A 23,664-nucleotide genomic window follows, 5' to 3' on the forward strand; every position below is an offset into this window, starting at 1 on the left:
GGATGAAGTCAGGCCAAATCGCATGTGATTGACATCCGCTCTGACCCAATGCGCGGTCCCATGCACATCAGGTCGTAATCAGACTGGCTGCACATAAGATAAATCATATTTGCTGCCGTCAGTGGCACCCACAATGTATCTCATCTGACTTCCCTTGAACTCCACGGCAGCTCCCCAGGAGTCCTTTTTACATTTATTAAATCGTAAGTGCCAAGTCTGGTGTGAACTGTCCCGGGGAGCTGCTGGGGGAGCTCAGGGTAAATCGTGTCTGACTTGCCCTTACGGTGGCCTTAAAACTGCAGCGTCTTTACACATTACTGTGAGTTACCCCAGAGACTGTGCCTCTCAATCGCAATTGCAATTTGCACAGACTATGGACGCGATGCAGGCCGCTGAAGTCAGTACACCGGATCTTCAACTCCACTATTTTGCTACTGACCATTTCCATTGTGAACAGCAAATGTGTATCAATGTATACTATAAGTAACACATTAATACCGATTTCAGACCGCAGATGCAGGGTCGCACCGGGACTTTGAAACGGTTCAGTCCCGGTGCAACCCTCCATTTTGGTCTGTTCCGACCACCTCAGTGAACCGCCAATATTGCCGGTTTGCTGACATCATCGGGGGCGGGGGAGGAGGCAGCCCTTAGAGCTAATGCTGCTCCAAGCACTGCCTCCTCCATTGGTGGAAACGGGTCGCTTCACACGATTAACCCGTTCACACCGCAAAGCAACACTGCAATGAACCAGTAAGAACCCTTCTTTTTTTACCGGTTCATATTGCCGTGTTGCTACCAGTTTGCGGAACCCGGAAAATGTAAAGTTGTTGTGGAGTTGCAGACTAGCTCACTGATATGTGCACGCAGCATGCAAAATCATGCAGTATTTTCTCTGTAAGCAAAATATAATAATTTGCACACCTTGCTTGCAATTTGCACCAACTGTAAATCAGGGCCATCATTCAGTGCACAACCTATCACATACCACTACCAACACGCCTGTACATGTGTTAATGCGATTACTGATCTTTTTATAATACATTTGTATTTTTAAGCTGCAGTTGATACATTTCAACCAACTCCATCCAAAATTGTCTTTGACTCTGCAGCCCTGCTTAAAATCGCATGAAGTACATTGGCGCACCGTGCAATTCGGAATCAGCCCGCTAGGTTTTACATTTTGAATTGTACATCAGTATAATCCAGTTCGGAATATTGATTATGCTAGTTTACCCTGATGTTTATTTGAAAATTATGTAATAGGGGGACATGTAATATTTTATATATAAACTTTTTATATAATGCAGTGCATATAACTGGTTCTATAAAAAGGGAGGGAGCACTATGGGCCTTATTCTGGTTCACTCTTTGAGGCAAATTCCTTCTTAGATGGACAAAACCATGTGCACTGCAGGTGAAGCAGATGTAACTTGTGCAGAGAGAGTTAGATTTGGGTGGGGTTTGTCTTCAAAGTGAAATCTATATTGCAGTGTAGAAATAAAGCAGTCAGTATTTTCCCTGCACAGAAACAAAATAACTCCCCAAAATCCTAATTCTCTATGCACATGTTACATCTGCCCCCCACCAAAATCTAATTCTCTATGCACATGTTACATCTGCCCCCCTGCAGTGCACATGGTTTTGTCCATTTGAGAAGGAATTTGCCTCTAAGAGTGAACCAGAATGATGCCCTCTATTATATATGAGTTTGGAGTGTTTTATACCAGTGGTTCAGTCCTTTTACCCCCAAGATTTTCCAACAGGTCATGTTTTGAGGAGTTAAATTACTGAGCCAGCAACCAGGGGCAGATTGGCCCAAAACTCATTAAAAAGGGGCTGGCCGCGCTCCCCCCTGGGCTGACTGGGCCACGGGCAGCGGCCGCAGCACTTTGCCCAAATCCAAAATGGCCGCGGGAGGGCTGCTGCGCATCCACGCACAGCACTTCCCAGCTCTCGTTCCCCCTCCGCCCGGCCAGCAGAAAAAGAAGCAGCAGCAGGTGAGCCGCCCCCCCTCCCCGGGCGCGCATTACATACTGCCACCCCCCCCTGTGCATTACATGCCATGGGACTACACATCGCCATTGCGATGGGGTGTACATACGGAGCGCTTTGGACTTAGATAGATCGCTTAGAAAATAGGCAAAAATCGTCCCGTGTGTATGGGCCTTTACTGTGTTACTACATTGTTATCTATATATATGTCTAGTGTCCGTGAGTCTCTGAAACACTGGCAGAGAGTGAAACTACATCTCTTTCTAACACATGCACAAACACAGAAGGTAGAAGGGATTCAGTATTGAATCCCGGCGGTCGGGATCCCGGCGTTCAGAATCCCGACGCCGGAATCCCGACAGCCGAAATGCCGACAAGGGGGGGACGTGGATGGCCCCCCCTTGCGGGCTCGCTGCGCTCGCCACACAGCGGGCCCGGTGCCTCGCTGCGCTCGGCACGCTATTTTATTCTCCCTCCAGGGGTGTCATGGACACCCCAGGAGGGAGAAAGTGACGGCATTTCGGCGGTCGGGATTCCGGCGTCGGGATTCTGAACGCCGGGATCCCGACCGCCGGGATCTTAACTGCATCCCGGTAGAAGACTAGCTTTCGAAGCTTTTGCTCGCACGGCATACTAGTTGAATAATAATTTTCCAAATCTTTTCCTTTCTGTATCTAGACTGCATTCTCCTGGCAAAATTGTAAATGAGCTTTTTAAAGAAGCGAAGGAGCATGGAGCTGTGACTGCAGAAGAAGCCAGTAAATTGGCAGAAGACCTTTTTAAAGTGAAAGTAAGCACTTCTGAAAGAGCATATAATGGTCAGCAATTACGGTAGAGCGCATGTAGATATAATATCTGTCATATATATATCAGAAGCTCTGCACTCACCATACTGTATATATCATAGACACTTCAAGCTGTAATCGTTATGCTTTTTAATCAGGGAATGTTAGTTTCAATTATTGCAACATTTCTCACACTGTCCAACTGGGCCAAGTATTCCCCTTCTGCTCAGTCCGACTATCACTCAGAATTAGAAATATTGCTATCACATTAGTGTAAAGGTCCATACACACTGGGTGACTATGCCCAGCGTGTATGGACAGTGATGATCGCTATCATCTCTGGGGGGGGAAAGCCACTCAGTGCATACACACTGAGCGGCTTTCCCCCTGCCCGGCACCGACGGTGGTAGGAGGACGACTTTGCATAGTGCCGTACTATGCAAAGCCGCTCATCTGCTGGTAATACCGTCTCTGAATGTCTCTCTGCCATTTCATCCTGGATGTCTTCTCGCCAACTCAAACTCAATATTTCCAAAACGGAATTACTTATATTCCTGCCAACTAAAAACAGTTACCATCCTGACATCCCCATCGCTGTTGACAACTCGTCAATCTATCCTACCCCACAAGCTCGTTGCTTAGGGGTCATCCTCGACTCTGAACTGTCCTTTCTTCCCCATATTCAATCTGTCTCCAAGTCATAAATTACATATCCAAAATACGACCCTATCTCACACAAGACACTACTAATTATCTTATCCATGCACTCATTGTATCCCGCATTGATTATTGCAATAGTCTCTTAACTGGTCTTCCCAAGAACAGACTCTCACTACTACAATCCATTTTAAATGCTGCTGCTAGGCTGATCTTCCTAGCAAGACGCTCATCGTCTGCTGATCCGCTCTGCCAGTCCCTCCATTGGTTACCTGTCATTTACCGTATTCAATATAAAACACTTCTACTCGCATATAAAGCTATTAACTATACTACACCAACTTATATCTCTCTACTTATCACAAAATATCTCCCATCTCAACCACTCCGCTCTGCACAAGATCTGCGTCTCTCTTCTGCATGGATCACTAGCTCCCATTCACTATTACAGGACTTTCATCGGGCTGCTCCCATCCTATGGAATGCCCTTCCATGCACAATAAGACTCTCCACTAGCCTCCAAACTTTTAAGTGTTCCCTGAAAACTCCCCTCTTCAGGCAAGCCTATCATATTTAAGTTCTACACGCATAACCCTCTGAGGCACTTATGTATTATATAGCTTCCCTTCTGGACTTGTAACTTGGTGGGACTGCTATGCTATTACTGATGCCCGTCCTTGTGTTTCCCTCATATGTCCCTATACATTGTAAGCTTGCAGCAGGGCTCTTCTACCTCCAAGTCTGTCTGTTGTTACCCAGTTTGTTTTATCACTGTCTATAATTGTAAAGCGCAACGGAATCTGCTGCGCTATATAAGAAAATGTAAATAAATAATAAATAAATAGACCAGGTCCAGGCTGGAGAGTTTGATTGAACCAACCACAGATCAGTGAGATACGTGCATGGTTCTGTCCAAAAAAGTGTGTTACATTTTTTTTTAAACAGCATGGGACCTCCCTCTTGAGCATAATTAGCCCTGGGCTCATTGAGCCAGTCCTGGTTCTCCAAATACGGGGGGGGGGGGGGGGGGGGGATGATGTTGGGGATCCCTCGTATTTTAGAAACCAGCAACGGGCTCTTGAACCGGTCCTGGTTCCAAAAAAATACAGGGAACAAAAAGACCAGTGGGTCCCCCTTATTTTGAATTGGGGGTCTACACTCCCCCAGGTATCCCATCCTGGGCTGACCAGCCAAGGTAGTCATGGTACGACCAGGGGACCTTACATAAAAAGTGTCCCCCAGCTGTGGCATGACACCGCCTGCTGTTGGAGCCCGATGCTGTTTCCAATATACCCCAGTCGTTTTGTCCCCTGTATTTTTGGAACCAGGGTCAATAGCCCGCTGCTGGTTTCTTAAATATGGTGGATCCCCAACAATTTTCTCCCCTGTATTTGGGGAACCAGGACCAGCTCAATGAGCCCGGGGCTGGTTATGCTCAGGAGGGGAGACCCCACGCCATTTTATTTTTGACACACATCTGCACACTCATGTTACTAAACAATCGCACATTCACGTTACAAAAAAAAATGCACATTTCCATTACTAAAAAATCACCAGAAATTGCTAGTGATTTCTGACTTTGTATAAAAAAACGCACCTAATTACATTTGCAATTTTCGGGGTGAAAATCGCATATGTAATGTGCTATTTGTTGCGATTTTTTTTTTAAGACCCCTACAAAATCGCACCTAACTACATTTGGTTTCATGTCCTTTTGACAAAAATGTTTTTAGATCTTTGACTAAGGAGATATTTTGCTGCAATGTGTGATGTAAATGTCTTTGTATTTATTTTCTAGTCGTTCACTGGGGGTGGATACAAACTGGGCGATTCATCAATAAAGCAGTCGGAATACATTGGAGGTGATGAGCTATTTCCTGGAGGATCAGATGTGAGAGATTCCTTATTGCCATTACATCTTTTTTATTTATTTTTTATTTTAGCTGACCTATTTATTTATATTTGGTATTAGTTGCATGATGAAGTAGATTTAACAGCTGTTAAACTGAGCTCCAGTATAGAAGAGTTTTGGACAGTGTGTGACAGCTCCACATTACACAACAAATGGGCAGCGCTCAGCTTCCGATAATGGGGGTTCTTGTTCTGCTTTGTTTGCTGTATGATTTGTTTTCACTCAGGTTGGGTAATATATATTGACATTCATTATGTCGATATGGTCATAATGTCAATGTTGACGGTGTGCATAGTGATAAATGATGACATACAACCTCACCCTGGGTGCCCAGTGGTGACTTAACCTGCTCCGGGCAGCTGTTGCTTCTTTAGTGGCATCTTCTGGGTCCTGGTAATCATGTGGCCGAGAGTTCTGGGTCAGGCCACTGATCCTCTGGAATTCTTGTCAGTTTTTTCTATTGTACAGCCCTAATAGCCCCCCACCTGCAGCCTATCCAAAACCCTCCGTCCCACAACCACCAAACCAGGGCACCCCTGCTCCGTGGCACACAGTTCTGGAACCGCTGCATTAGAGACATTTAGCTCCTGTTTTATTATTTTTCCCCATCCTACTGCAAGGTTGTTTGTTTTACGCCTCTCAGCAACAAGATTATATTTATTGCTTTTGCTCTGATATGACCATGCTGCACAGTGCATGTACATAAGAAATTTGAGCTTTCCATTAAGGGTGGCCCTGTAAATACCTGTACAGGGACTAATGTCCACATTATGTTAATGCTGAAATGTTTACGTTATGAATATCCCCTTTGAATGAAAATAGTTTGTCCAAAAGTTAACAACACCTTTAACTTTTTTATCAGGGAGTCCTGAAATATAACCGATTCTCCACCTGCACACTGTCTGCTTTGCTAGATATCCTCATTAATGTAACATTAATGAGGATGTATAGCAGCATTTGTGTAATTTGCGATTTTGCCCAACTGGTATACAGACCGATGATGGGGAAAAACGCTGGGCTGAACATCGCTCAGTTTATACACACAGAAGGATTTTCACCTGTTCAAGCGATTTTCACAGGGGTGGACGACTTTCCACAGCATGACGCTGTGGAAAGCCGTCCACCCCCGTCACTCATCTGCTGGTAATACCGGAGATACGGGAGCCCGCATCAGCGATCACTGCTGGCCCGTACACACTGGGCAACTTTTGATCTTAACACTAAGCTCAAAATTGCCCAGTGTGTATGGACTTTAAGTGATTTACACACGTTTCTTATTAAGACTGCAGCGGATAGAACAACGCCATACTTTATTCCCCACTTGCAGTCTCATTTTGTGAAACTAATAGCTGAGATTACCCATTAGAGCAGTGGTTCCCAAACTTTTTTAAATCACGGCACACTAGAGTATGAGAAATGTTTTTGTGGCACCCATAGCCAATATTAAACTAAGTAAATGTAATTATATGTCATCCATATGGTCAGTTATGTATTGAGGGACAGGATTCACATTATGTTATTATTGGAAGCCACAATCCCTGGTTTTTGCCTATTACATTGACCATAATTAATCATTTGAATTGGTCCTAGACCACCAAACCAGGGCACCCCTGCCAGTGCTCTGAGGCACACAGTTCGGGAACCACTGCATTAGATTAATGCTGTTTACACATGGTGAGATTTGACATTAGATTTTGACTATATAGTCAAAATCGCATGCAGATCGTATTTTATTTTTATTTATTTTTTATTACCAGTTTCTTATATAGCGCCCACATATTCCGCAGCGCTTTACAGAGAATATTTGAACATTCGCATCAGTCCCTGCCCCAGTGGAGCTTACAATCTATATTCCCTACCACATCTACATGCACACACAGACATTCTAGGGTTAATTTAGCCAAACAACCTACCATTGTATTTTTGGATTGTGGGAGGAAACCGGAGTACCCGGAGGAAACTCACGCAAGTACGGGGAGAATATACAAACTCCGCACAGTAAGGGCCATGGTGGGAATGGAACCCATGACCTCGGTGCTGTGAGGCAGTAATGCTAACCATTACACCATCAATGCAGATCGCACAGGTTTTTTACCTTGCGATCCCGATGCGCGCTCCCGGGACAGCACAAATCGAAACCCAGATAGACAGGGCAGCAATGACTATATAGTGCAAATCTAACGTAGATTGTATGAATTGTATGTAAAAAGTACAGAGTTAGCAAAGATTGCATACTGTAGCAGTCAAATCTTAAGTCGCAAGGGAATCTCATCGTGTGTACACACCAATAGTTAGCTCCTGTTTTATTATATTGTTTGTTTTACTCCTCACAGCAACAAGATTGTATTTATTGCCTGTGGTCTGATATGACCATGCTGCACGGTGCATGTACATAAGAAATGGGAGCTTTCCATTACGGGTGGCCCTGTAAATACCTGTACAGGGACTTGATTGTGTGTGCAGCTTCATTCTGTGCGGGGGTATGCGTCACCAGGTCAACATAGTGTATAGGAAAAGGTCAATACTAGTTTTTCATGTTTTTGGGGTGTCTGCTGACATGGACACCATATAAGTGTACTGCGTTCCCCCTTGCTTTGGGCACACTATTTTATTCTCCCTCGATGCCCCTTGGATGGTAAAGTATGATCAAGTCGGTAAAAAAAAAAAAAATCATGAAAAACTCACGTTGAGCTTTTTCTGTGTCGATCATTGTTATGTTGACCTTTGTCAAAGTCGACCTATGCCATGTCGTCCTTTTTCACATTTTCACCTATTGCCAGTTGACCTAACGATCACATACCCTGTGTAGCTTATTTGTACATACGTATCTGCGTACGAAGCCAGTATTTGTATTTGGCATCCATGTTGTTCACTGCTTCTCCAGCGAGTGTTCTGTTTCGGTATGGGCCTGGACACGATAGTCCTTTCCTCTAGCTTCCAGTATCTCTTGCAAGGTCAGAGTACAAGGAACAGAGCCATAATGTGCTTCTGATCCTATGGATAAATAGTGCATTGTCAGGAGGTAACTTGAGTGCAGGGACATTGCAGCAGGTAGGGTTTCTTTGCATGTGCCCTTGTAGTATTTTACAGATGATAAAATATAACCATATATTCCCTGCTAGCTAGAGTTGCACCCTGCAGTAGGTGTCGATCCCCTATTTGAATTGTAAACTGGTCTGCAGCCCCTCCTCTGGACCCGCCATTGGGTGTTACTAATTTAGAAAATCTGCAAGTACTCTGCGGCACCCCAGGGGGGCACTGGTTGTTTGCCCAGTACCAATAAAACTGATTTCTGCTCAATGTGATAGGCAGCACCAGCGTTGGTGGCTGACAGCAATAAAATATGCATTCCTAGTTCTAATACTGCATCAGTCACTGTGGGTTTTTGCTATTATATAGAGCACGGTTGCCTACCCTCCCGCATTGGCCGGGAGGGTCCCGGAAATCGAGTTGTGCCTCCCCCCCCCCTGGAAAGGTGGGCAAATTTCCCGGATTCCGCTGGGCCGACCCATTCACCCTCGTTCCCAGTATTTAAATACCACAACACAGCATTAAAATACCACGATCCGTGGCTTTTTGGGGAGGGGTAGGCATTTTAGCCCCGCCTCCTCATTAGAGACCTGCGAATCGCGGTATTTGCAGGACTGGAGCGGGGCTTGATGATGCCAATATCAGGCCCCACCCCCCGCATTTCTGCTGACAGTCTCCTCTACGGGCTTCTCCCAGAGAGGAGACTGTAAAAGTAGGCCACCTTGATATAGCGTGATGGTAATTATTTTACAGATCACACCGTGTCACTGTTAACAGAACATTTTTCCAGCCAGGTGGCATCAAGAAGTCACCAGTAGGGGGCCTTCACAAATCTGGCCCAGCGCTGGCCAACAGGAGCCGGCAGTGGGCAGCTTTTTACTCCAGCCACTTCCTGCGGATTTTACATACTAGCACATCTGCGGCATACAATGACGCTGCACCTGTATGATAGCATCCACCTCTGAATCAAGCCCCCAGTTACTTTGTTGAGACAATTGTGAGAATAATTCATTGCATATTCCAAAGTAAATATTTCATATGTTTCCTTGATTAAATCACTGTTCCACTAGAATTAATAGCAAATCCTGTAATCCTGGATCCCTAAATGAAAGCAGATAAATATATATATTTTAATAAAGATGTTGAAGGCACATTTTAACCAGAGATGAGTATAACTAAAGTTTTGTTCATGAGATCAGGAATACCACTAGGGAGGTTAATCCAGGAGTATATCTGCCTCTGTTTGTAAGGTCTTCTCCATTATACGCCGGTGCTAGCATCGGATCTGTGTATGGGGACCCAACCCAGCGTGAGCCAATTAATGTTTTATCTAAATATCTTTTTATTGTTGGAAAAAAAACATGCTAACATAGGGGGTAATTCTGGTTCATTAGGTCACCGCCTTATTTGCATCGGGGACCAATGTTCAGCTCTGCGCATGCATATATTAGCATCTTCCCATTTGCAGGGCTGTGTGGACGACATTGGCGACTCGCACAGTTGCCCGCCGCTCACACAGGGTGAGGCGGGCAGGAGGCGTTCGCATTGGGAGAGGCCCTGAATTTCCTGGGCGTTCTCACAAAACGGTGGGTTTGCCCGAGGAAACCGATGGGGGTCCCGATGCAAACGCAGATGGGCAGCTGATGTCAAAGGACGTCAGCGCCCGCCCCGTCTGCGTCCCAGATGTTCGTAAATATATGTCATTATAGGCAAACGGGTGGCACAGTCATTATAGGCAAACGGGTGGCACAGTTATTTTGCCCCTATATTTGCGAATGCATATTTATGTGAAACACCCACTTGCAATGTACCGGGAATGTAGGAGCAGTGGTGGGGGGGCGGGATTCATTCTCCCAGCGGGTGGCATTAGTTGGCTCAATCAGGCCCATAATTTGTTAGTTTTATTGTTAATTAGATTTGATTACATCAGTTGTTCAACACAGTTCTGCAGAGCTAGTTTCATCATGAGTTTTACCTTGAAAGTATTACACACCGCTCCTATCGCTCAACTGCGTCACTGATTATGTCAAGGCTGACTGACCGTTTCAAGGGCATTCGTCTGTCGCTGAGCTGCTGCCAAATCGGTGACTCTCTATTTACTCTGATGCTAATGTTACTAATTCTCCTTGAACTTTGACACAGATCTAGAGAAGCTAAGAGCGAAAGTCCAAAATCGTCCAAAAGCAAATAGAAATGGTCTCAGCGCATCATTCCTGCTATACCATACTGTACACCAACACGTTTTACATTGCAATCACTTGATCGCAGATGTCTTTTATATTATTGTTGCATTTATTCAGCTCTATGTTTGGCAGGTGCAAATATTGCTGAAGCTCTGGAGCAATGGATTCAGTTTGGATGACGGAGAGCTTCGATCTTACACAGATCCATTTAATGCTCAGTTTCTGGAATCCATTAAGAGAGGGTACTGTAACTTGTTTATTTCCTGTGGTGATGTCAAATGAATGTGGTGTCATTTTCTGCTACTTTGCATGGTGGATTTGACCCCTTTGGTGATGACTAAAAAGGAGAAATCTGTGGATGCGTCTTATATATATTGTTGTGCCGATCTCTGCATAAAGGTGCGGTTATCTTCACTTATGCCGGGTAATCACTACACAATGGATATTGCTCTGGTTCACTCGCAAAGCTGCGTGTTTCTCAGCTTTGCGAGTCATTTAAATGCAACCTGCACGAATGCCCGCCCCCCCCCCCCCCCGGATGCCGGTTTCCTGCATGCAAATGGATATTTAGCATAAACATCCATTGCGCGCGTGGGCGAAATCATTCGATCAAATGACTTCTACCTAGCTCGCAGACCTAAGACCCCTCTCTGGTGTTTCAGATCTGCAGCATACCTGTTCCGGAAGAGGGCGGCTGCTGACATCCGCTACCCGCCCCCCACGCACCTGCGTCACAGGCGCAATAGCATGAAAACTCCCAGCGTTTTCATGGGGACATACATGAAATGAGGGACATTCCCATGGGCGCTACCCCTCGCCTGCACTGCTAGGTGCCACCAGGCCGACGAATAAGCAATTTGTCACGCCCACTCGCGCAAAGCAACTGCACATGCTCATAAAAGTTTATGCGCATGCACAGTCGCTAAACATCGCTCCCCTGTGCGAATGCACAGGGGAGCAAAGCGACCAGAATAAGGTCCAATTTGTATACCCATTGACCTCATTAGGGATTTGGAGCCAGCATTGGCAAGTGCATACACGGTTGCAACCAGCGAGCGCAGGGAGGTGTTGGATGAGAGCGGGCCATTCGACAGCATTTCATCCCCGATTGAGCTGCATGGACAAATGACAGGGAATGTCACTAGTGACCCATGGGTCATTGCTAGCTATGCGATGGGTACACACTATACGATTAAGAATTTGTTGTAACAACATGTTATCGGCAAACTTGATTAAAATATTGTCTAGCGCAGACCTGGCTCTCCAGCTGTTGTAAATCTACAAGTCCCAGCATGCCTTGCCACAATTTTTTTTTTATTAGGGAATGCGGTACTTGTGTACTTTCACGGCTTCCATCGCAAGCCATATGTAGTGGCATGCGATGGGATGCGATTTTCCCGTGTTTTTATGCATTTTTTTATAAAATCGCATGCAATCTCATGCGATGCAATGTCATTTTTCACAGAAATTATGGACATGAGTTGACATCATGTAAAATGCACCCCAAATGTCATTTTTCACACTGTACCACCCCCACTATCAACGCCAACCCGAAGTGTGGCGAGCGGCGGCGGAACGCGTCCTACGACCTTTTCATACCCCCACTATCCACGTCGGTGTGGAGTTAAGAATAGAAAGTGTGGCGAGCGCAACGAGCCATCGAGCCCGAAGCGTGGTATCCGTGTCCCCTCGCGGGATTCACAGGTATCTGTGTCCCCTCGCAGGGCTCGCTGCGCTCGCCACGCTTCGGGCTCGGTGGCTCGCTGCGCTCGCCACACTTTCTATTCTCAACTCCACGCCGACGTGGATAGTGGGGGTATGAAAAGGTCGTAGGACACGTACCGCCGCCCCTCGCGTACCGCCGCCCCTCGCGGGCTCGCTGCGCTCGCCACGCTTGCCGTTGATAGTGGGGGTGGTACAGTGTGAAAAATGACATTTGGGGTGCATTTTACATGATGTCAACTCATGTCCATAATTTCTGTGAAAAATGACATCGCATCAGATCGCATGCGATCTGATGCGATGCGATTTTTCCCTGTACAATGCACATCGTGGGAGTCGTGATTGTACAGAAGTACCAGGAATGCTAAAACTGTAGCAATGCATGGATGTGTAGTTTTACAACAGCTGGAGAGCCAGAGTTTGGCCAGGCCTGGTGTAGGGTGTAACCAGCTTGATTGGAGGTACATTAGGACGCACACATGTCAAGAAATCAGCTTTGATGCCACTATGCATCCTGATTTGTGCTCGTGTGACTAGAGTTACACCGAAGTCTGTTTGCATAGAAAGCAGGCAATATTTATGGACAAACCTAAAGGACAACCTTTTTATGGCAAATAACACTAGCTATATGATTAAGGGAATTGCCACTTTGCAGGAAGATATGAACATAAACATTTGTGACTTCATGTATGAATCATGTGGTACATATGATTCTGACAATGTTCACGTAGTTGAGGGACTATTTGCAGCTGTGAGTGCACAAAAAGTCCTGAACACCCCTATGGTGCATCCGTTACACAAGGTATACGCACAGAGGTGCTTTTGTGGTATCAGAAATGTGGTGGGACAGTGTTTGCTGTTCTTGGATGGTGACTGTATGGTAGCACACAAATACGGACTGTACAGTAACATAGAAACATAGAATTTGACGGCAGATGAGAACCACTTGGCCCATCTAGTCTGCCCCTTTTTTAAACATGCTACCTCAAACCATATTTGATCCTTATTTTTTTGTAAGGATATCAATATGCCTATCCCAAGCGTGTTCAAATTTTACTACTGTATTTGCCTCTACCACCTCTGATGGTAGGCTATTCCACTTATCTACTACTCTTTCTGTGAAGTAATTATTTCTCAGATTTCCCCTGAATCTTCCTCCCTCTAGTGTCAGTGCATGTCCTCTTGTTCGGGTCTGGGACGGATATTAGACAGACCTTACATCGACAGCCATTACATCGACACCATTAGTTCGACAGCTCAATAGGTCGACATGGTTTTAGGTCGACATACCATTAGGTCGACAGCTCATTAGGTCGACAGCTCATTAGGTCGACATGGTTTTAGGTCGACACTGCCATTAGGTCGACAGTGTCTATGTCGATAGTCAAAAGGTCGACATGGGTTTTTTCACTGTTTTTTGGAGTCGGCATGGACACAGTTTGAAGTGTACCGCAGCCCCTCGCATCGCTCGCTTCGCTCGCGATGCTTCGGGCACGGTGCCTCGCTGCGCTCGGCACACTATTTTATTCTCCCACCACGCCCTAGTGGATAGTAGGGCATGAAATACCGCCTGTCGGCACATGTCGGCTCAAAAAACAGTGAAAAAAAACATGTCGACCTTTTGACTGTCGACATAGACACTGTCGACCTAATGGCAGTGTCGACCTAAAAACATGTCGACCTAATGAGCTGTCGACCTAATGAGCTGTCGACCTAATGAGCTGTCGACCTAATGCCATGTCGACCTAATGGTATGTCGACCTAAAACCATGTCGACCTATTGAGCTGTCGAACTAATGGTGTCGATGTAATGGCTGTCGATGTAAGGTCTGTCTAACAATAGTCCGGATACCTCTTGTTCTGTTGCTCCTCTTCCTGTGACCAATGTCTGCCACCTGTACCTTGTTATAACCCTTGATATATATGAAAGTTTCTATCATCTCCCCCCTTTCCCTTTTCTGCTCCAGTAAGCATGTTATTGGAGTGTTGCGGGAGTGTGAACGTAAGCGGTTGGGTTCCTAGGCGCACAGCTGTAGACATAGGAGAACATGATAGAAACACAGGGGGCCACAAAAGGGGGAAAATTTGGGAATCATTATTTTGATAAAGTCATAAATGTCCTGGTCTCATGGGAGCAGAACAGGTGGGTGTGAGAAAGTGTGGAGCACATTCAGGTACACTAGAAGTGTTGTTACGTAGGCTGGCCCTGGTGCTTTCTCCCCCCACAGCTCCCTGCTCACCATGTGGGGTAGGCCTGGGAACAGTCCTGCTGTTCTCATACATAGGGATGGTGGGTCTGGTCCAGGTCACTGCCGTGGCAAAGGTGAGGAGAGGCCACATAATGATCCTGAGCTTTGTGGTTGTAGTGCAGTCCTTCTGTACGAATGTCTGTGAAGTACAGTATAATCTTTAGAATTTTCATGCGCTACAGCCATCTGCCACCTTCTGCCAAAGTTCCACGGCATCAATAATTACTAAGAAATCATTTTTGGTTCTGGTCCCTGCCCGTTTCTTTATTTTAGCTATCAGTACCCCTAGTTTTCTTATTGTAGCAACAAAATAACCAATGAGCCGCGGCACACGCCGGCTTAAGAGTGATGACCGAATAGCCTCCCGGCAAAGCAACGGGGGTAATTGCATGCCCCTCTATGTAGTAATAACTGGTTAATGTGGGGTATGTACTTTTAGCTACCTTGCGTTTTGGACAGAAGAAAAAACACGTCTTGTTACCTTTTAGGGAAATTCCGATAGAACTCCAGCGAATGGCTCATGATGGCCAAGTCAGTATAGACATGGAAGACCATCAAGACCAAGAATATGTGAAACCAAGGCCGAAATTCAAAGCCTTCAGTGGTGAGGGGAAAAAACTTGGAAGGTATAAAATTCATTTATTTAATATGTTCTATGTCGTCTATCGATTTTTTTTTTTTTAATTCATTAATGATACAATATTTAGCTATGTTACTACACAATACAATTCTGGCGAGTTCTAGTGAAGCTGCAGTATAATAAGATGTTGAATGATTTTGCGCAGCATTCCCTAGCGCATTTCCACACGATCTGCACAACAAGCAAATGCCAGACTTCGTGCCTGATTCAGACCTGCATGTTGAGCAGCAAATTCAGCCCAGTCTCCGACGTTAGGAGACTGTGCACGCGCATAGGCACTAATGCTCATGTATCTAGTATTTTTATTTGTGATTTGCCCTGTATTGCTCTCTGTTTTGTATAGGTATTTACTATAGTGTAGATTTCAGCTGCTTTTGTGCTATGTGTATTTATTTTATTTTCTGTGACCACACAGCCTGACACCTGAAATAATAAGTACCCCTTCTTCTCCGGAGGAGGAACACAAGCTATTTTTAAATACGGAAGTTGAACTTGATGAAGATGTTCCCACAACAAAAATTCAGATTAGACTTTCTGATGGAAGTCGCTTAATCCAGAGATTCAACCTCAGTCATAGGTAACTGAGTAACTGTGCATGCAGAAATGTGTACGTATCTATCTGTCTATCTATCTATCTATCTGTCCCTCCCAATGCCTTTGTTGTATGGTCTATGGCTGGAAAAATCAAGAAAACACGAATGTTGCCCTCTCTATAAGCGTTGGGGTCGGTTATTTCTTTGGGAGTGCTACAAGGTGTTGCTACATTTGGAGAACCGTCTGCCAATGGTTCTTTTGGAAGGCACTCCTCCACATAAGTACCAGTTAGTGCCGTATTCAACTATTTTATGTATATAATGCCTGATGAAAATACCCATTAAAGGTTATTGAAGCATTGCTACAAACCTAGTGTACAGTGTTCATTATTATCGCTTGGAGTTCCGCACCCTGCCTGTATCTTCCTCCCCAGTGAGGGCACCCAGCTAAGTACCATTTATATTTATTTGTGGAAGTGGCGGTCCTGTTATTTCCTCTGACAGGTGGCTATTCTACTGTATTAATCCATTACTCTGTGAAATCATTTTTTTTATTTATTTCCTCTGAACCTCCCTCCCTGATGGGTTAGATGTGTTAGCATGCCAGGTCCTGCAGGTTCTCTGTCCAGAGAGTAACATTGTGCACTCTGTCTATTATGTCCATTCTCCACATTACCTGCAGCCCTCAACAATCTTCCACCGCAGTAGTAGGCAGATGCTGTAGAACTACACATCCTGGCATGCCCCATAGCACAAATGAGGTAAGACATACTGGACTGTGCAATTCCACAGCATCTGGAGTGCCGCTAGTTGTTCAGCACTGGTGGAGAGGGTCCTTCCGAGCCTCCTCTGATCCAGCAGAAGCCTCCTATGCTCTGAGGCTGGGGTGCCTCCTGTGGCTGGGGAAAGCCTCCTGTGTTCTGAGGCTGGGGTGCCTCTTGTGGCTGGGGAAAGCCTCCTGTGTTCTGAGGCTGGGGTGCCTCCTGTGGCTGGGGAAAGCCTCTTATGTTCTGAGGCTGTGGGTGTCTCCAGTGGCTGGAGGAAGCCTCCTATGCTCTGAGGTTGGTGGGTTCCTCCTGTGGTGGAGGAAGCCTCTTATTCTCTGATGTTGGGGTGCCTCCTTTGGCTGGGGAAAGCCTCCTATGCTCTTAGGTTGGGGGTTTCTCCTGTGGCTGGGGAAAGCCTCCTATGCTCTGAGGTTGGGGTGCCTCATGTGGTTGGAGGAAACCTCTTATTCTCTGAGTGTTATTGGGACTTCTGTTTGCTAGAAGGTGCCTCTTTCTTTGGCTGTGCAGCCCCAACTGTACTCTCATTGGTTAGGCGAGGCTCAACTGGGCTCCGTTTGGCTATTTTAAAGGTTTTGTTTACACCGAAGGGCTTTTGGGCAAGTGAATTAATGCTGTGTAGTGCCGGTTATAAATATATCTAATTTTAATAAAGAGGAGGTGCCTCACATAATTGTTGATAATGGATGTTTGATGATCAGTGTGCTGTATGTATCTATACATAATGTAGAGAGTGATTAATAGTTCTTCTTTTTCTTTTCTCCTTTCAGAATCCTGGATGTGCGGCAGTTCATCATACAGTCCCGATCGGACTTTGCACAGACTGATTTTACTTTGATGACCACTTTTCCAAACACAGAACTGACTGATGAGACTCAGACACTGGAAGAAGCAGATATCCTTAACACTGTGATTCTTCAGAGAATGAAGTAATGTTCACTGTACATGTGCTGTAGCAGAAGAATGTGTAAACAGCCATTTACTGGCAAGAACTACAGTATAAGGAGCTACAGCCTGAAACTCACACTCCTGTGCATGTAATGTACTGTTTCATGTTATACGTATATGTATGCTGATCTGTAGAAATGGAAGCAGAACCTTGTAACCTGTGATTTGACACAGAATCAGCTGCACACTTTTTAAAGACACCTACTTTTCTAAGAGCAGAAATTTAGGTTTGAAGTCACTGCTTTTTATCTAGGTACTACATACTGTATGGGAATGTTTGTTGAGTAACCTTGTTTAGGTGCAGTTTTGGGGTATAATTGTAGAAGTGCTTCCAGCCTGTGATGATGAGAGGAAACAATGAGATCCGTTACTATAGGACAAGAAAAGGATTTAGGGGGTATTCAACCTTGGGTCACAGCTGTCGAGCTGGCCCGACAGCAGTGACCCTGTCCCGTTCTCGGTCTGCTCGACCAAGAAAAAGCAGGCGGGATTCAATGTCCGCGAGAAGGGGGCGTAGCCACGAGCTACAGCCAGGAGCTAGTCACTTCCCAGCCATTCTGCTTTTGAAGTTGGGTTCAATGCTGTCGAGGTCACAGTGAGCTAAGCGCGGAGCTGCTCGGGTGTCCCACTGTTATACTGTCCCCACTAGCTCCCTAGGAGAACATAATGGCAGCTAGGCAGTGACTTGTATGATATTCACATATGGGAATTTTTACCTCTACCCCCTGGGGCACTACACACTGAAACCAATTGGCATTGGCATAAGGTCTCTCCTGTGTTCTGCAAGCAGGTGAGCCTGGCACATACTGTTTTGTTTTCATCTGGGGGTCATTTTGTTTTCTTTTTGTGTTCTATGGGGGACAGCGCCATTTATTGTTTTATGTGAGGACCAATGTACTTTATTTTTGTTACCTGGGGGTAACAGTGTGTTTTTTTTTTCATATCCAGGCCAATGAGTTTTTTTTTTTTTCCTGTGAGGGCCAATGCGTTTTTTGCTGTGGGGGTCTCAAGGTGTGCCTTGGCAATTTGAAAAATCTTCTATGATGTGCCGTGAGTTGAAAAAGATTGAAAATCACTGCTCTACTTGGTCTCTGGTTACTGGGTCTTCAGATGACCAGGCAGCCCCACCACCAGCAAGATTCTACCTGGCTGTGAGGTAGGCAGGTTCCAATCATAGATGCCCCACATTGGGATGAGTGCTGAAAATCTTAGTAGTAGTGTTCTCACAAAGAACACCGCACACAGTAAAGCAAATCAGCATGTTCTAAAAGTCAGCTCTGTGAGCAGCACAAAGAAAACATGACCACCTTTATGGGCACTATATAAAAAGAAAAACCATGGAGTCATGTAGGGAGGGAGGAGACATCAGTGGCTCCCAAACTCTTTTGAATCATGGCACCCAGGGGTGTCAGTATTTTTTCAAGGCACCTCTAGTCCTTAAGTTTCTTATTGATAAATTAAATATATATTAATTTAAGTAAAGTGTGCTTAACTATTACAGTAGGTTCAGTTTTTTTGGTGGTGGACAGAAGGCCTGATTCACAGTTGAACGCTGCCCTTTGAAATTGTAAAGCCCTACGGTCAGATAGCTGCCACCCCACCAGAGTGAAAACCCTCCTTGTCCAAGGCTGCAAATGTCTGGCGAAAATCCGTGATTTACCTGCAAATCCATTCCCAACTCACTCACCATCAAATGATCCCAGTGTGTGTAGTCTGTGCGTAACCCAGAGCCTGTGCTATAGAAACAGGCTGATCAAGGCTGGGGCTGATGTCACACACCCTCCCTGAAAATGCCTGGGCACGCCTGCGTGTTCCCTGACACTCCCAGAAAACGGCCCGGTTATCACCCACAAAGGATGGCTTCCTGTGAATTAACTTGCGAAAAGCTTGCGATCATAAAAATGCTTGATAATTTATTTTTTTTACATTTTTTTGCTGAATGCCCTTCCGCATGCCCCCTATTATCCATACGGATGCTCAGGCTATCGATAATTACGATCGGGTCAGAATAACCCCCATAGTTATGTTCTAATTATTTATTTATTTACAGTGTCTTATATAGCGCAGCAGATTCTGTTGGGCTTTACAATAGTAGACAGTGATAAAACAAACTGGGTAACAACAGACAGACATGGAGGTAGGAGGGCCCTGCTGCAAGCTTACAATCTAATTGCCCACACAGAGCCGGCCCTATCCTAAATGACTCCCTAGGCAAGATTTTGTCTGGTGCCCCCTAGCACCGCCACTAGTTCCGCCTCTGACCCTGCTCCCCTTTCCCAGCACCATCAACCCTCATCATAGCAGTCATCATTTTGGTGCTCCTACCCGCAATATTTTAAATAGAAACAGTGCACACATTTGGTGCGCAGCCCAAACAGGGGTGTGTTCTTGCTGGGAAGGGGCATGGACACACAATAGTACCCCCAATTCAAATTATGCCACACAGTAGTGCAACTTTATTCACATTATATCATGCGATGGTGTCCCTTATTCACATTACATCACACAGTAGTACCACTTTACCTTATGTACATTACTCCTCACATTATTCACATTATACCCTTAGAAAAAAATCCTGAGAAAATATTGTATTTTAAGCACCTCCATGGCCACACTGCAACCCAGCACAAAGCAGGGTGTGCTGGGCAGAGGAGAAAAGCTGCAGCTGCTGCTGTCACTGAAGGGTAAGGGGCCCGGGGCCCCCACTGGGCCCTTCGATCAGACTTTGGCCTGGGTAATTTGTACCCCCTACCCCTTTCTCTCGGCACCCCTGATAATACCACACAGTAATGCCCCTTACACATGACACACATTATTAATGTCCTTATAACCATAATGCCCCTTACACATTATGCCAACCTTTATTAATGCCCTTAATACACATAATGACACACATAATGCCCCTTACACATATGTCGCACATTAATAATGTGTTTTTTTACATGACACACATAATGCCCCTTACACATATACCGAATACTAGTGCACAACCAACCCACCCGCAGACAGCGCTCGCACAGCCGCTAACACTGTGACCTCTGCCTCTGCTTGGATACAGATGTTTCCTCATACATCTTGCCTCAATAGGCCATGCAGCTCCTGGCCAGTTCTGCTAACGTTGGGTGCCTTTTTTGTTGAAAATTATCTTATTTGCATTGTTATGAACAGCACACACAAGGAGCTTCCGATGATTAAAATGATATGCGGCATGCCTATATTCTGTGAGCGACTGTGGCTGTACCTGCATACGGAATGCTATGTTACAGTGATTTAAATAAATAAATAAATAATTTCCATGAATACACTATTTCATATGCAGATACAGCCTCACTCACACACAGAATATAGGCATGCTGCATATCATTTTAATCAGCAGAAGCTGCTGATGCCCCTAGGCATTCCAAATGCCCTAGGCAATTGCCTAGTTTGCCTATGCCTAAGGCCGGCCCTGTGCCCACATATGTTATGATTGGCTGCCACCAGCACTGGTTATGCCTATTGCTTTGAGCACAGATGACTTGTTTTGGTCCTGGACCTCCAACCTGAGTCACTCCTGCAAGTGCCCCAAGGTACCCCAGGATGCCTAGGCAAACAGTTTGGGAACCGCTGTCCTATACACTCCATGATTATCGGTGTCTACCACATCGGCTGTAAGAGAAATACAAGAAGCAAGTCCTTATTAAAGGAGAAATGACTTCTAGTGAATGCCATTTACAATGCAGAATTTAGAGGTAATGCTATAACCACTTGAACCATTTTTCACCCTATTAGGTGTTTTATGTGCAGTCCACTGTTTTACTGGGTAATTGCCTCCTTTCATAGTGTCTCTTTTGTGCCAACATTATATTTAAGCATGACCCAGTTCAAGCGGTTATCTTTAAATTCACAATTGTGTATTCTGTTATGGACAAGCTATCTCATAGAGTACAATGGGGGGGTTGGGAGCTATCATTTCCACAATATAGTTGGATATTTTTATAAGCTTTGGTTTTTAATGAAATATTTATACTAAGTGTGAACATAATGCACTACAGGAATTGCCACCCTGCTATTTTATAATTCCTGCTCACAAAATGCACCTTATTTGTTGGCATAGTGTTCTTGTAATAAAGAGCGTATATTATTGGAAATATATATAACATTGGACTTTGTTGCACTTGTGGTTTTTCTGTTAGTTCGTAACTGAAGCCCCATACACACTAGGCAATTATGTTCACAATGGCGCTCAGAAAGGGCTTTGTGTGCTCTCCCTGTCATCAACGATGTACACTACCGTGCGCCATTAACGGCCCTCTACCTCATCCAGCATGTCATGTCGGACGAGGAGGTCATCATTAACGACAGCCATCGCTAATCCCTGCCACCCCCTGCTGTCGCTCACCTCAAAGCCGGCATCAGAAAGTGTGTATGGGGCTTAAGAGAGTTTCAGATTACATTTAATTGCTAGATATGTTTTAAACAAACTGAACCCTGCCTTGTACAGTGTGTGCACTGTGCCATAATTATTATTAGATAATATTGCATCACTTGTCCATGTAGGACATTTAACAGTTTATATTTGAGTTCCTTGATATGTACATAGCTTGATGCAGTCTTTCCCATAGATGTATGGAATGCATTAACTAGAATGTGTGCTTTTCATTTCTGTTTGTGTTTGGAGATGTCTACAGTGGAGATTCCATACTGTACCATTGTCTTTTTTCTGTTTCAATCTTTGCTCTTTTTAAACTTTATGAACATGTAAAAATACAGAGTGTGGATTAACAGATCAACAGGCAGAAGGTCGACAGGGTAAAGAACATGAAAAATGTTGACACAAAAAAAGGTCCACAAACGTTTATTTTTGGGTGCCATTTTAACCATATATGACCGAAATGAGTAGAAACTTGAACCCTCGCCACGCTTCAGGCAAGGTTACTAAAGGTAATAGATGGCGATGGTGATAGATGCATAGTAAATTAAGCAAAAGTGAAAAAAGCAAAAAAATTAAACACCTGTGTCATAAGCTGGCCACACATCAGACCAGCTTTCCTCCAACCATCCAACTAGTTGCTTGGATGGAATAAAAATATGGTACTGGATGGGAGCAGAGGACAATCAGAAATGTGCTCACAAACCCAGGAAAATGTACAAAAACATTCAGTCAAGTTGTTGTCCTTTTCCAGATTTTGGGAGCAAATTTCTGAAGTAAATATTACATTTGCTCCCATCTAGTACCATATTTTTATTTCATCCAAGCAACTATTTGGATGATTGGAGGAAAGTTGGTCTGATGTGTGGCCAGCATTATTGTACCTGTTGACCTTTTGTACTGTCTACCTTTTCAGAATGACCTTTTGATGCTGTTAATCTTATGTACAGTACCTGTTGACCTTTTGTCAATCTATCATCCACCACCCAAAGTACAGTCATGAAGTGCGTATTCTATTTATCTACCATGTGCAAACACTTTATTAAATCTTCTACTTTTTAAAAGGTGTGCAAAATCTCCCCATTATATGACCATCTGGCAATGCACATTGCAGAACAAGTTATACCTTATTTATTTATTAACAGTTTCAGTACTTGTGTATTTGTAGGGCGCCCACTAAGCTATTTGCTTAGTGGGCTATTCTGCATAGTGAAATCGCATTGCGCCGTGCCATGTGATGCAATGCGATCTCACTAGTTAATTTATTCACTGCACCCTGACTGCCCATCACATCACACGCAAAATCGCATGCAATCGCGAAGCATGGCGAGCGGACGCGTTACGTGTTCTCCTGACCTTTTCATACCCCCCCTATCCACGTTGGCGTGGAGTTGACTTTATAAAGTGTGGAGAGCGCAGCGAGCCACCGAGCCCAAATCGTGGCGAGCAGATACGGAATACATGTAAAGTAATCTGCGTCCCTTCGCGGGGCTCACTGCGCTCGCCACACTTTATAAAATCAACTTCACGCTGACGTGGATAGTGGTATGAAAAGGTCGGGAGGACGCGTAATGCGCCCCCTCGCGGGGCGCGCTGCACTGGCCACGCTTCGGGCTGGCGTGGATAGTGGGGGTGTTTTAGGAACACAGTCACACCTGCCATATCATACATCGGAGACAGTAATGACGAAGAAAATATCAAATTTACAAATTACAATATTAACAATTAATCAAGAACTAAGAAAATAATAAGAGTCATTCTTCTGATTCTGCATCAGCCTTTGGAAGAAGAGAAAGTACATAAATAATATGCTC

General features: G+C 44.9%; 1 protein-coding gene across 3 annotated transcripts in view; it reads left to right on the top strand.

The window, feature by feature from the left end:
- UBXN2B (UBX domain protein 2B) overlaps positions 1 to 22,914 on the top strand; it is a 31,309-nt gene extending 8,395 nt beyond the window's left edge. For 2 of the 3 annotated variants that reach the window (XM_083187132.1, XM_083187133.1), the window contains exons 3-8: positions 2,674 to 2,785; positions 5,236 to 5,328; positions 10,695 to 10,804; positions 15,022 to 15,159; positions 15,589 to 15,750; positions 17,262 to 22,914. In XM_083187132.1, the coding sequence (XP_083043258.1) occupies positions 2,674 to 2,785; positions 5,236 to 5,328; positions 10,695 to 10,804; positions 15,022 to 15,159; positions 15,589 to 15,750; positions 17,262 to 17,424 (778 nt within the window). In that variant the 3' untranslated portion in view covers positions 17,425 to 22,914. Of the gene's footprint in view, positions 1 to 2,673; positions 2,786 to 5,235; positions 5,329 to 10,694; positions 10,805 to 15,021; positions 15,160 to 15,588; positions 15,781 to 17,261 lie in introns of all 3 variants that reach the window. The other variant, XM_083187134.1, reaches the window with a different exon arrangement.
- Positions 22,915 to 23,664: the final 750 nt, after the last annotated feature.

This window comes from Crinia signifera, chromosome 5 (assembly GCF_055691185.1).
Source record: "Crinia signifera chromosome 5, ASM5569118v1, whole genome shotgun sequence".
NCBI lineage: Eukaryota > Metazoa > Chordata > Amphibia > Anura > Myobatrachidae > Crinia > Crinia signifera.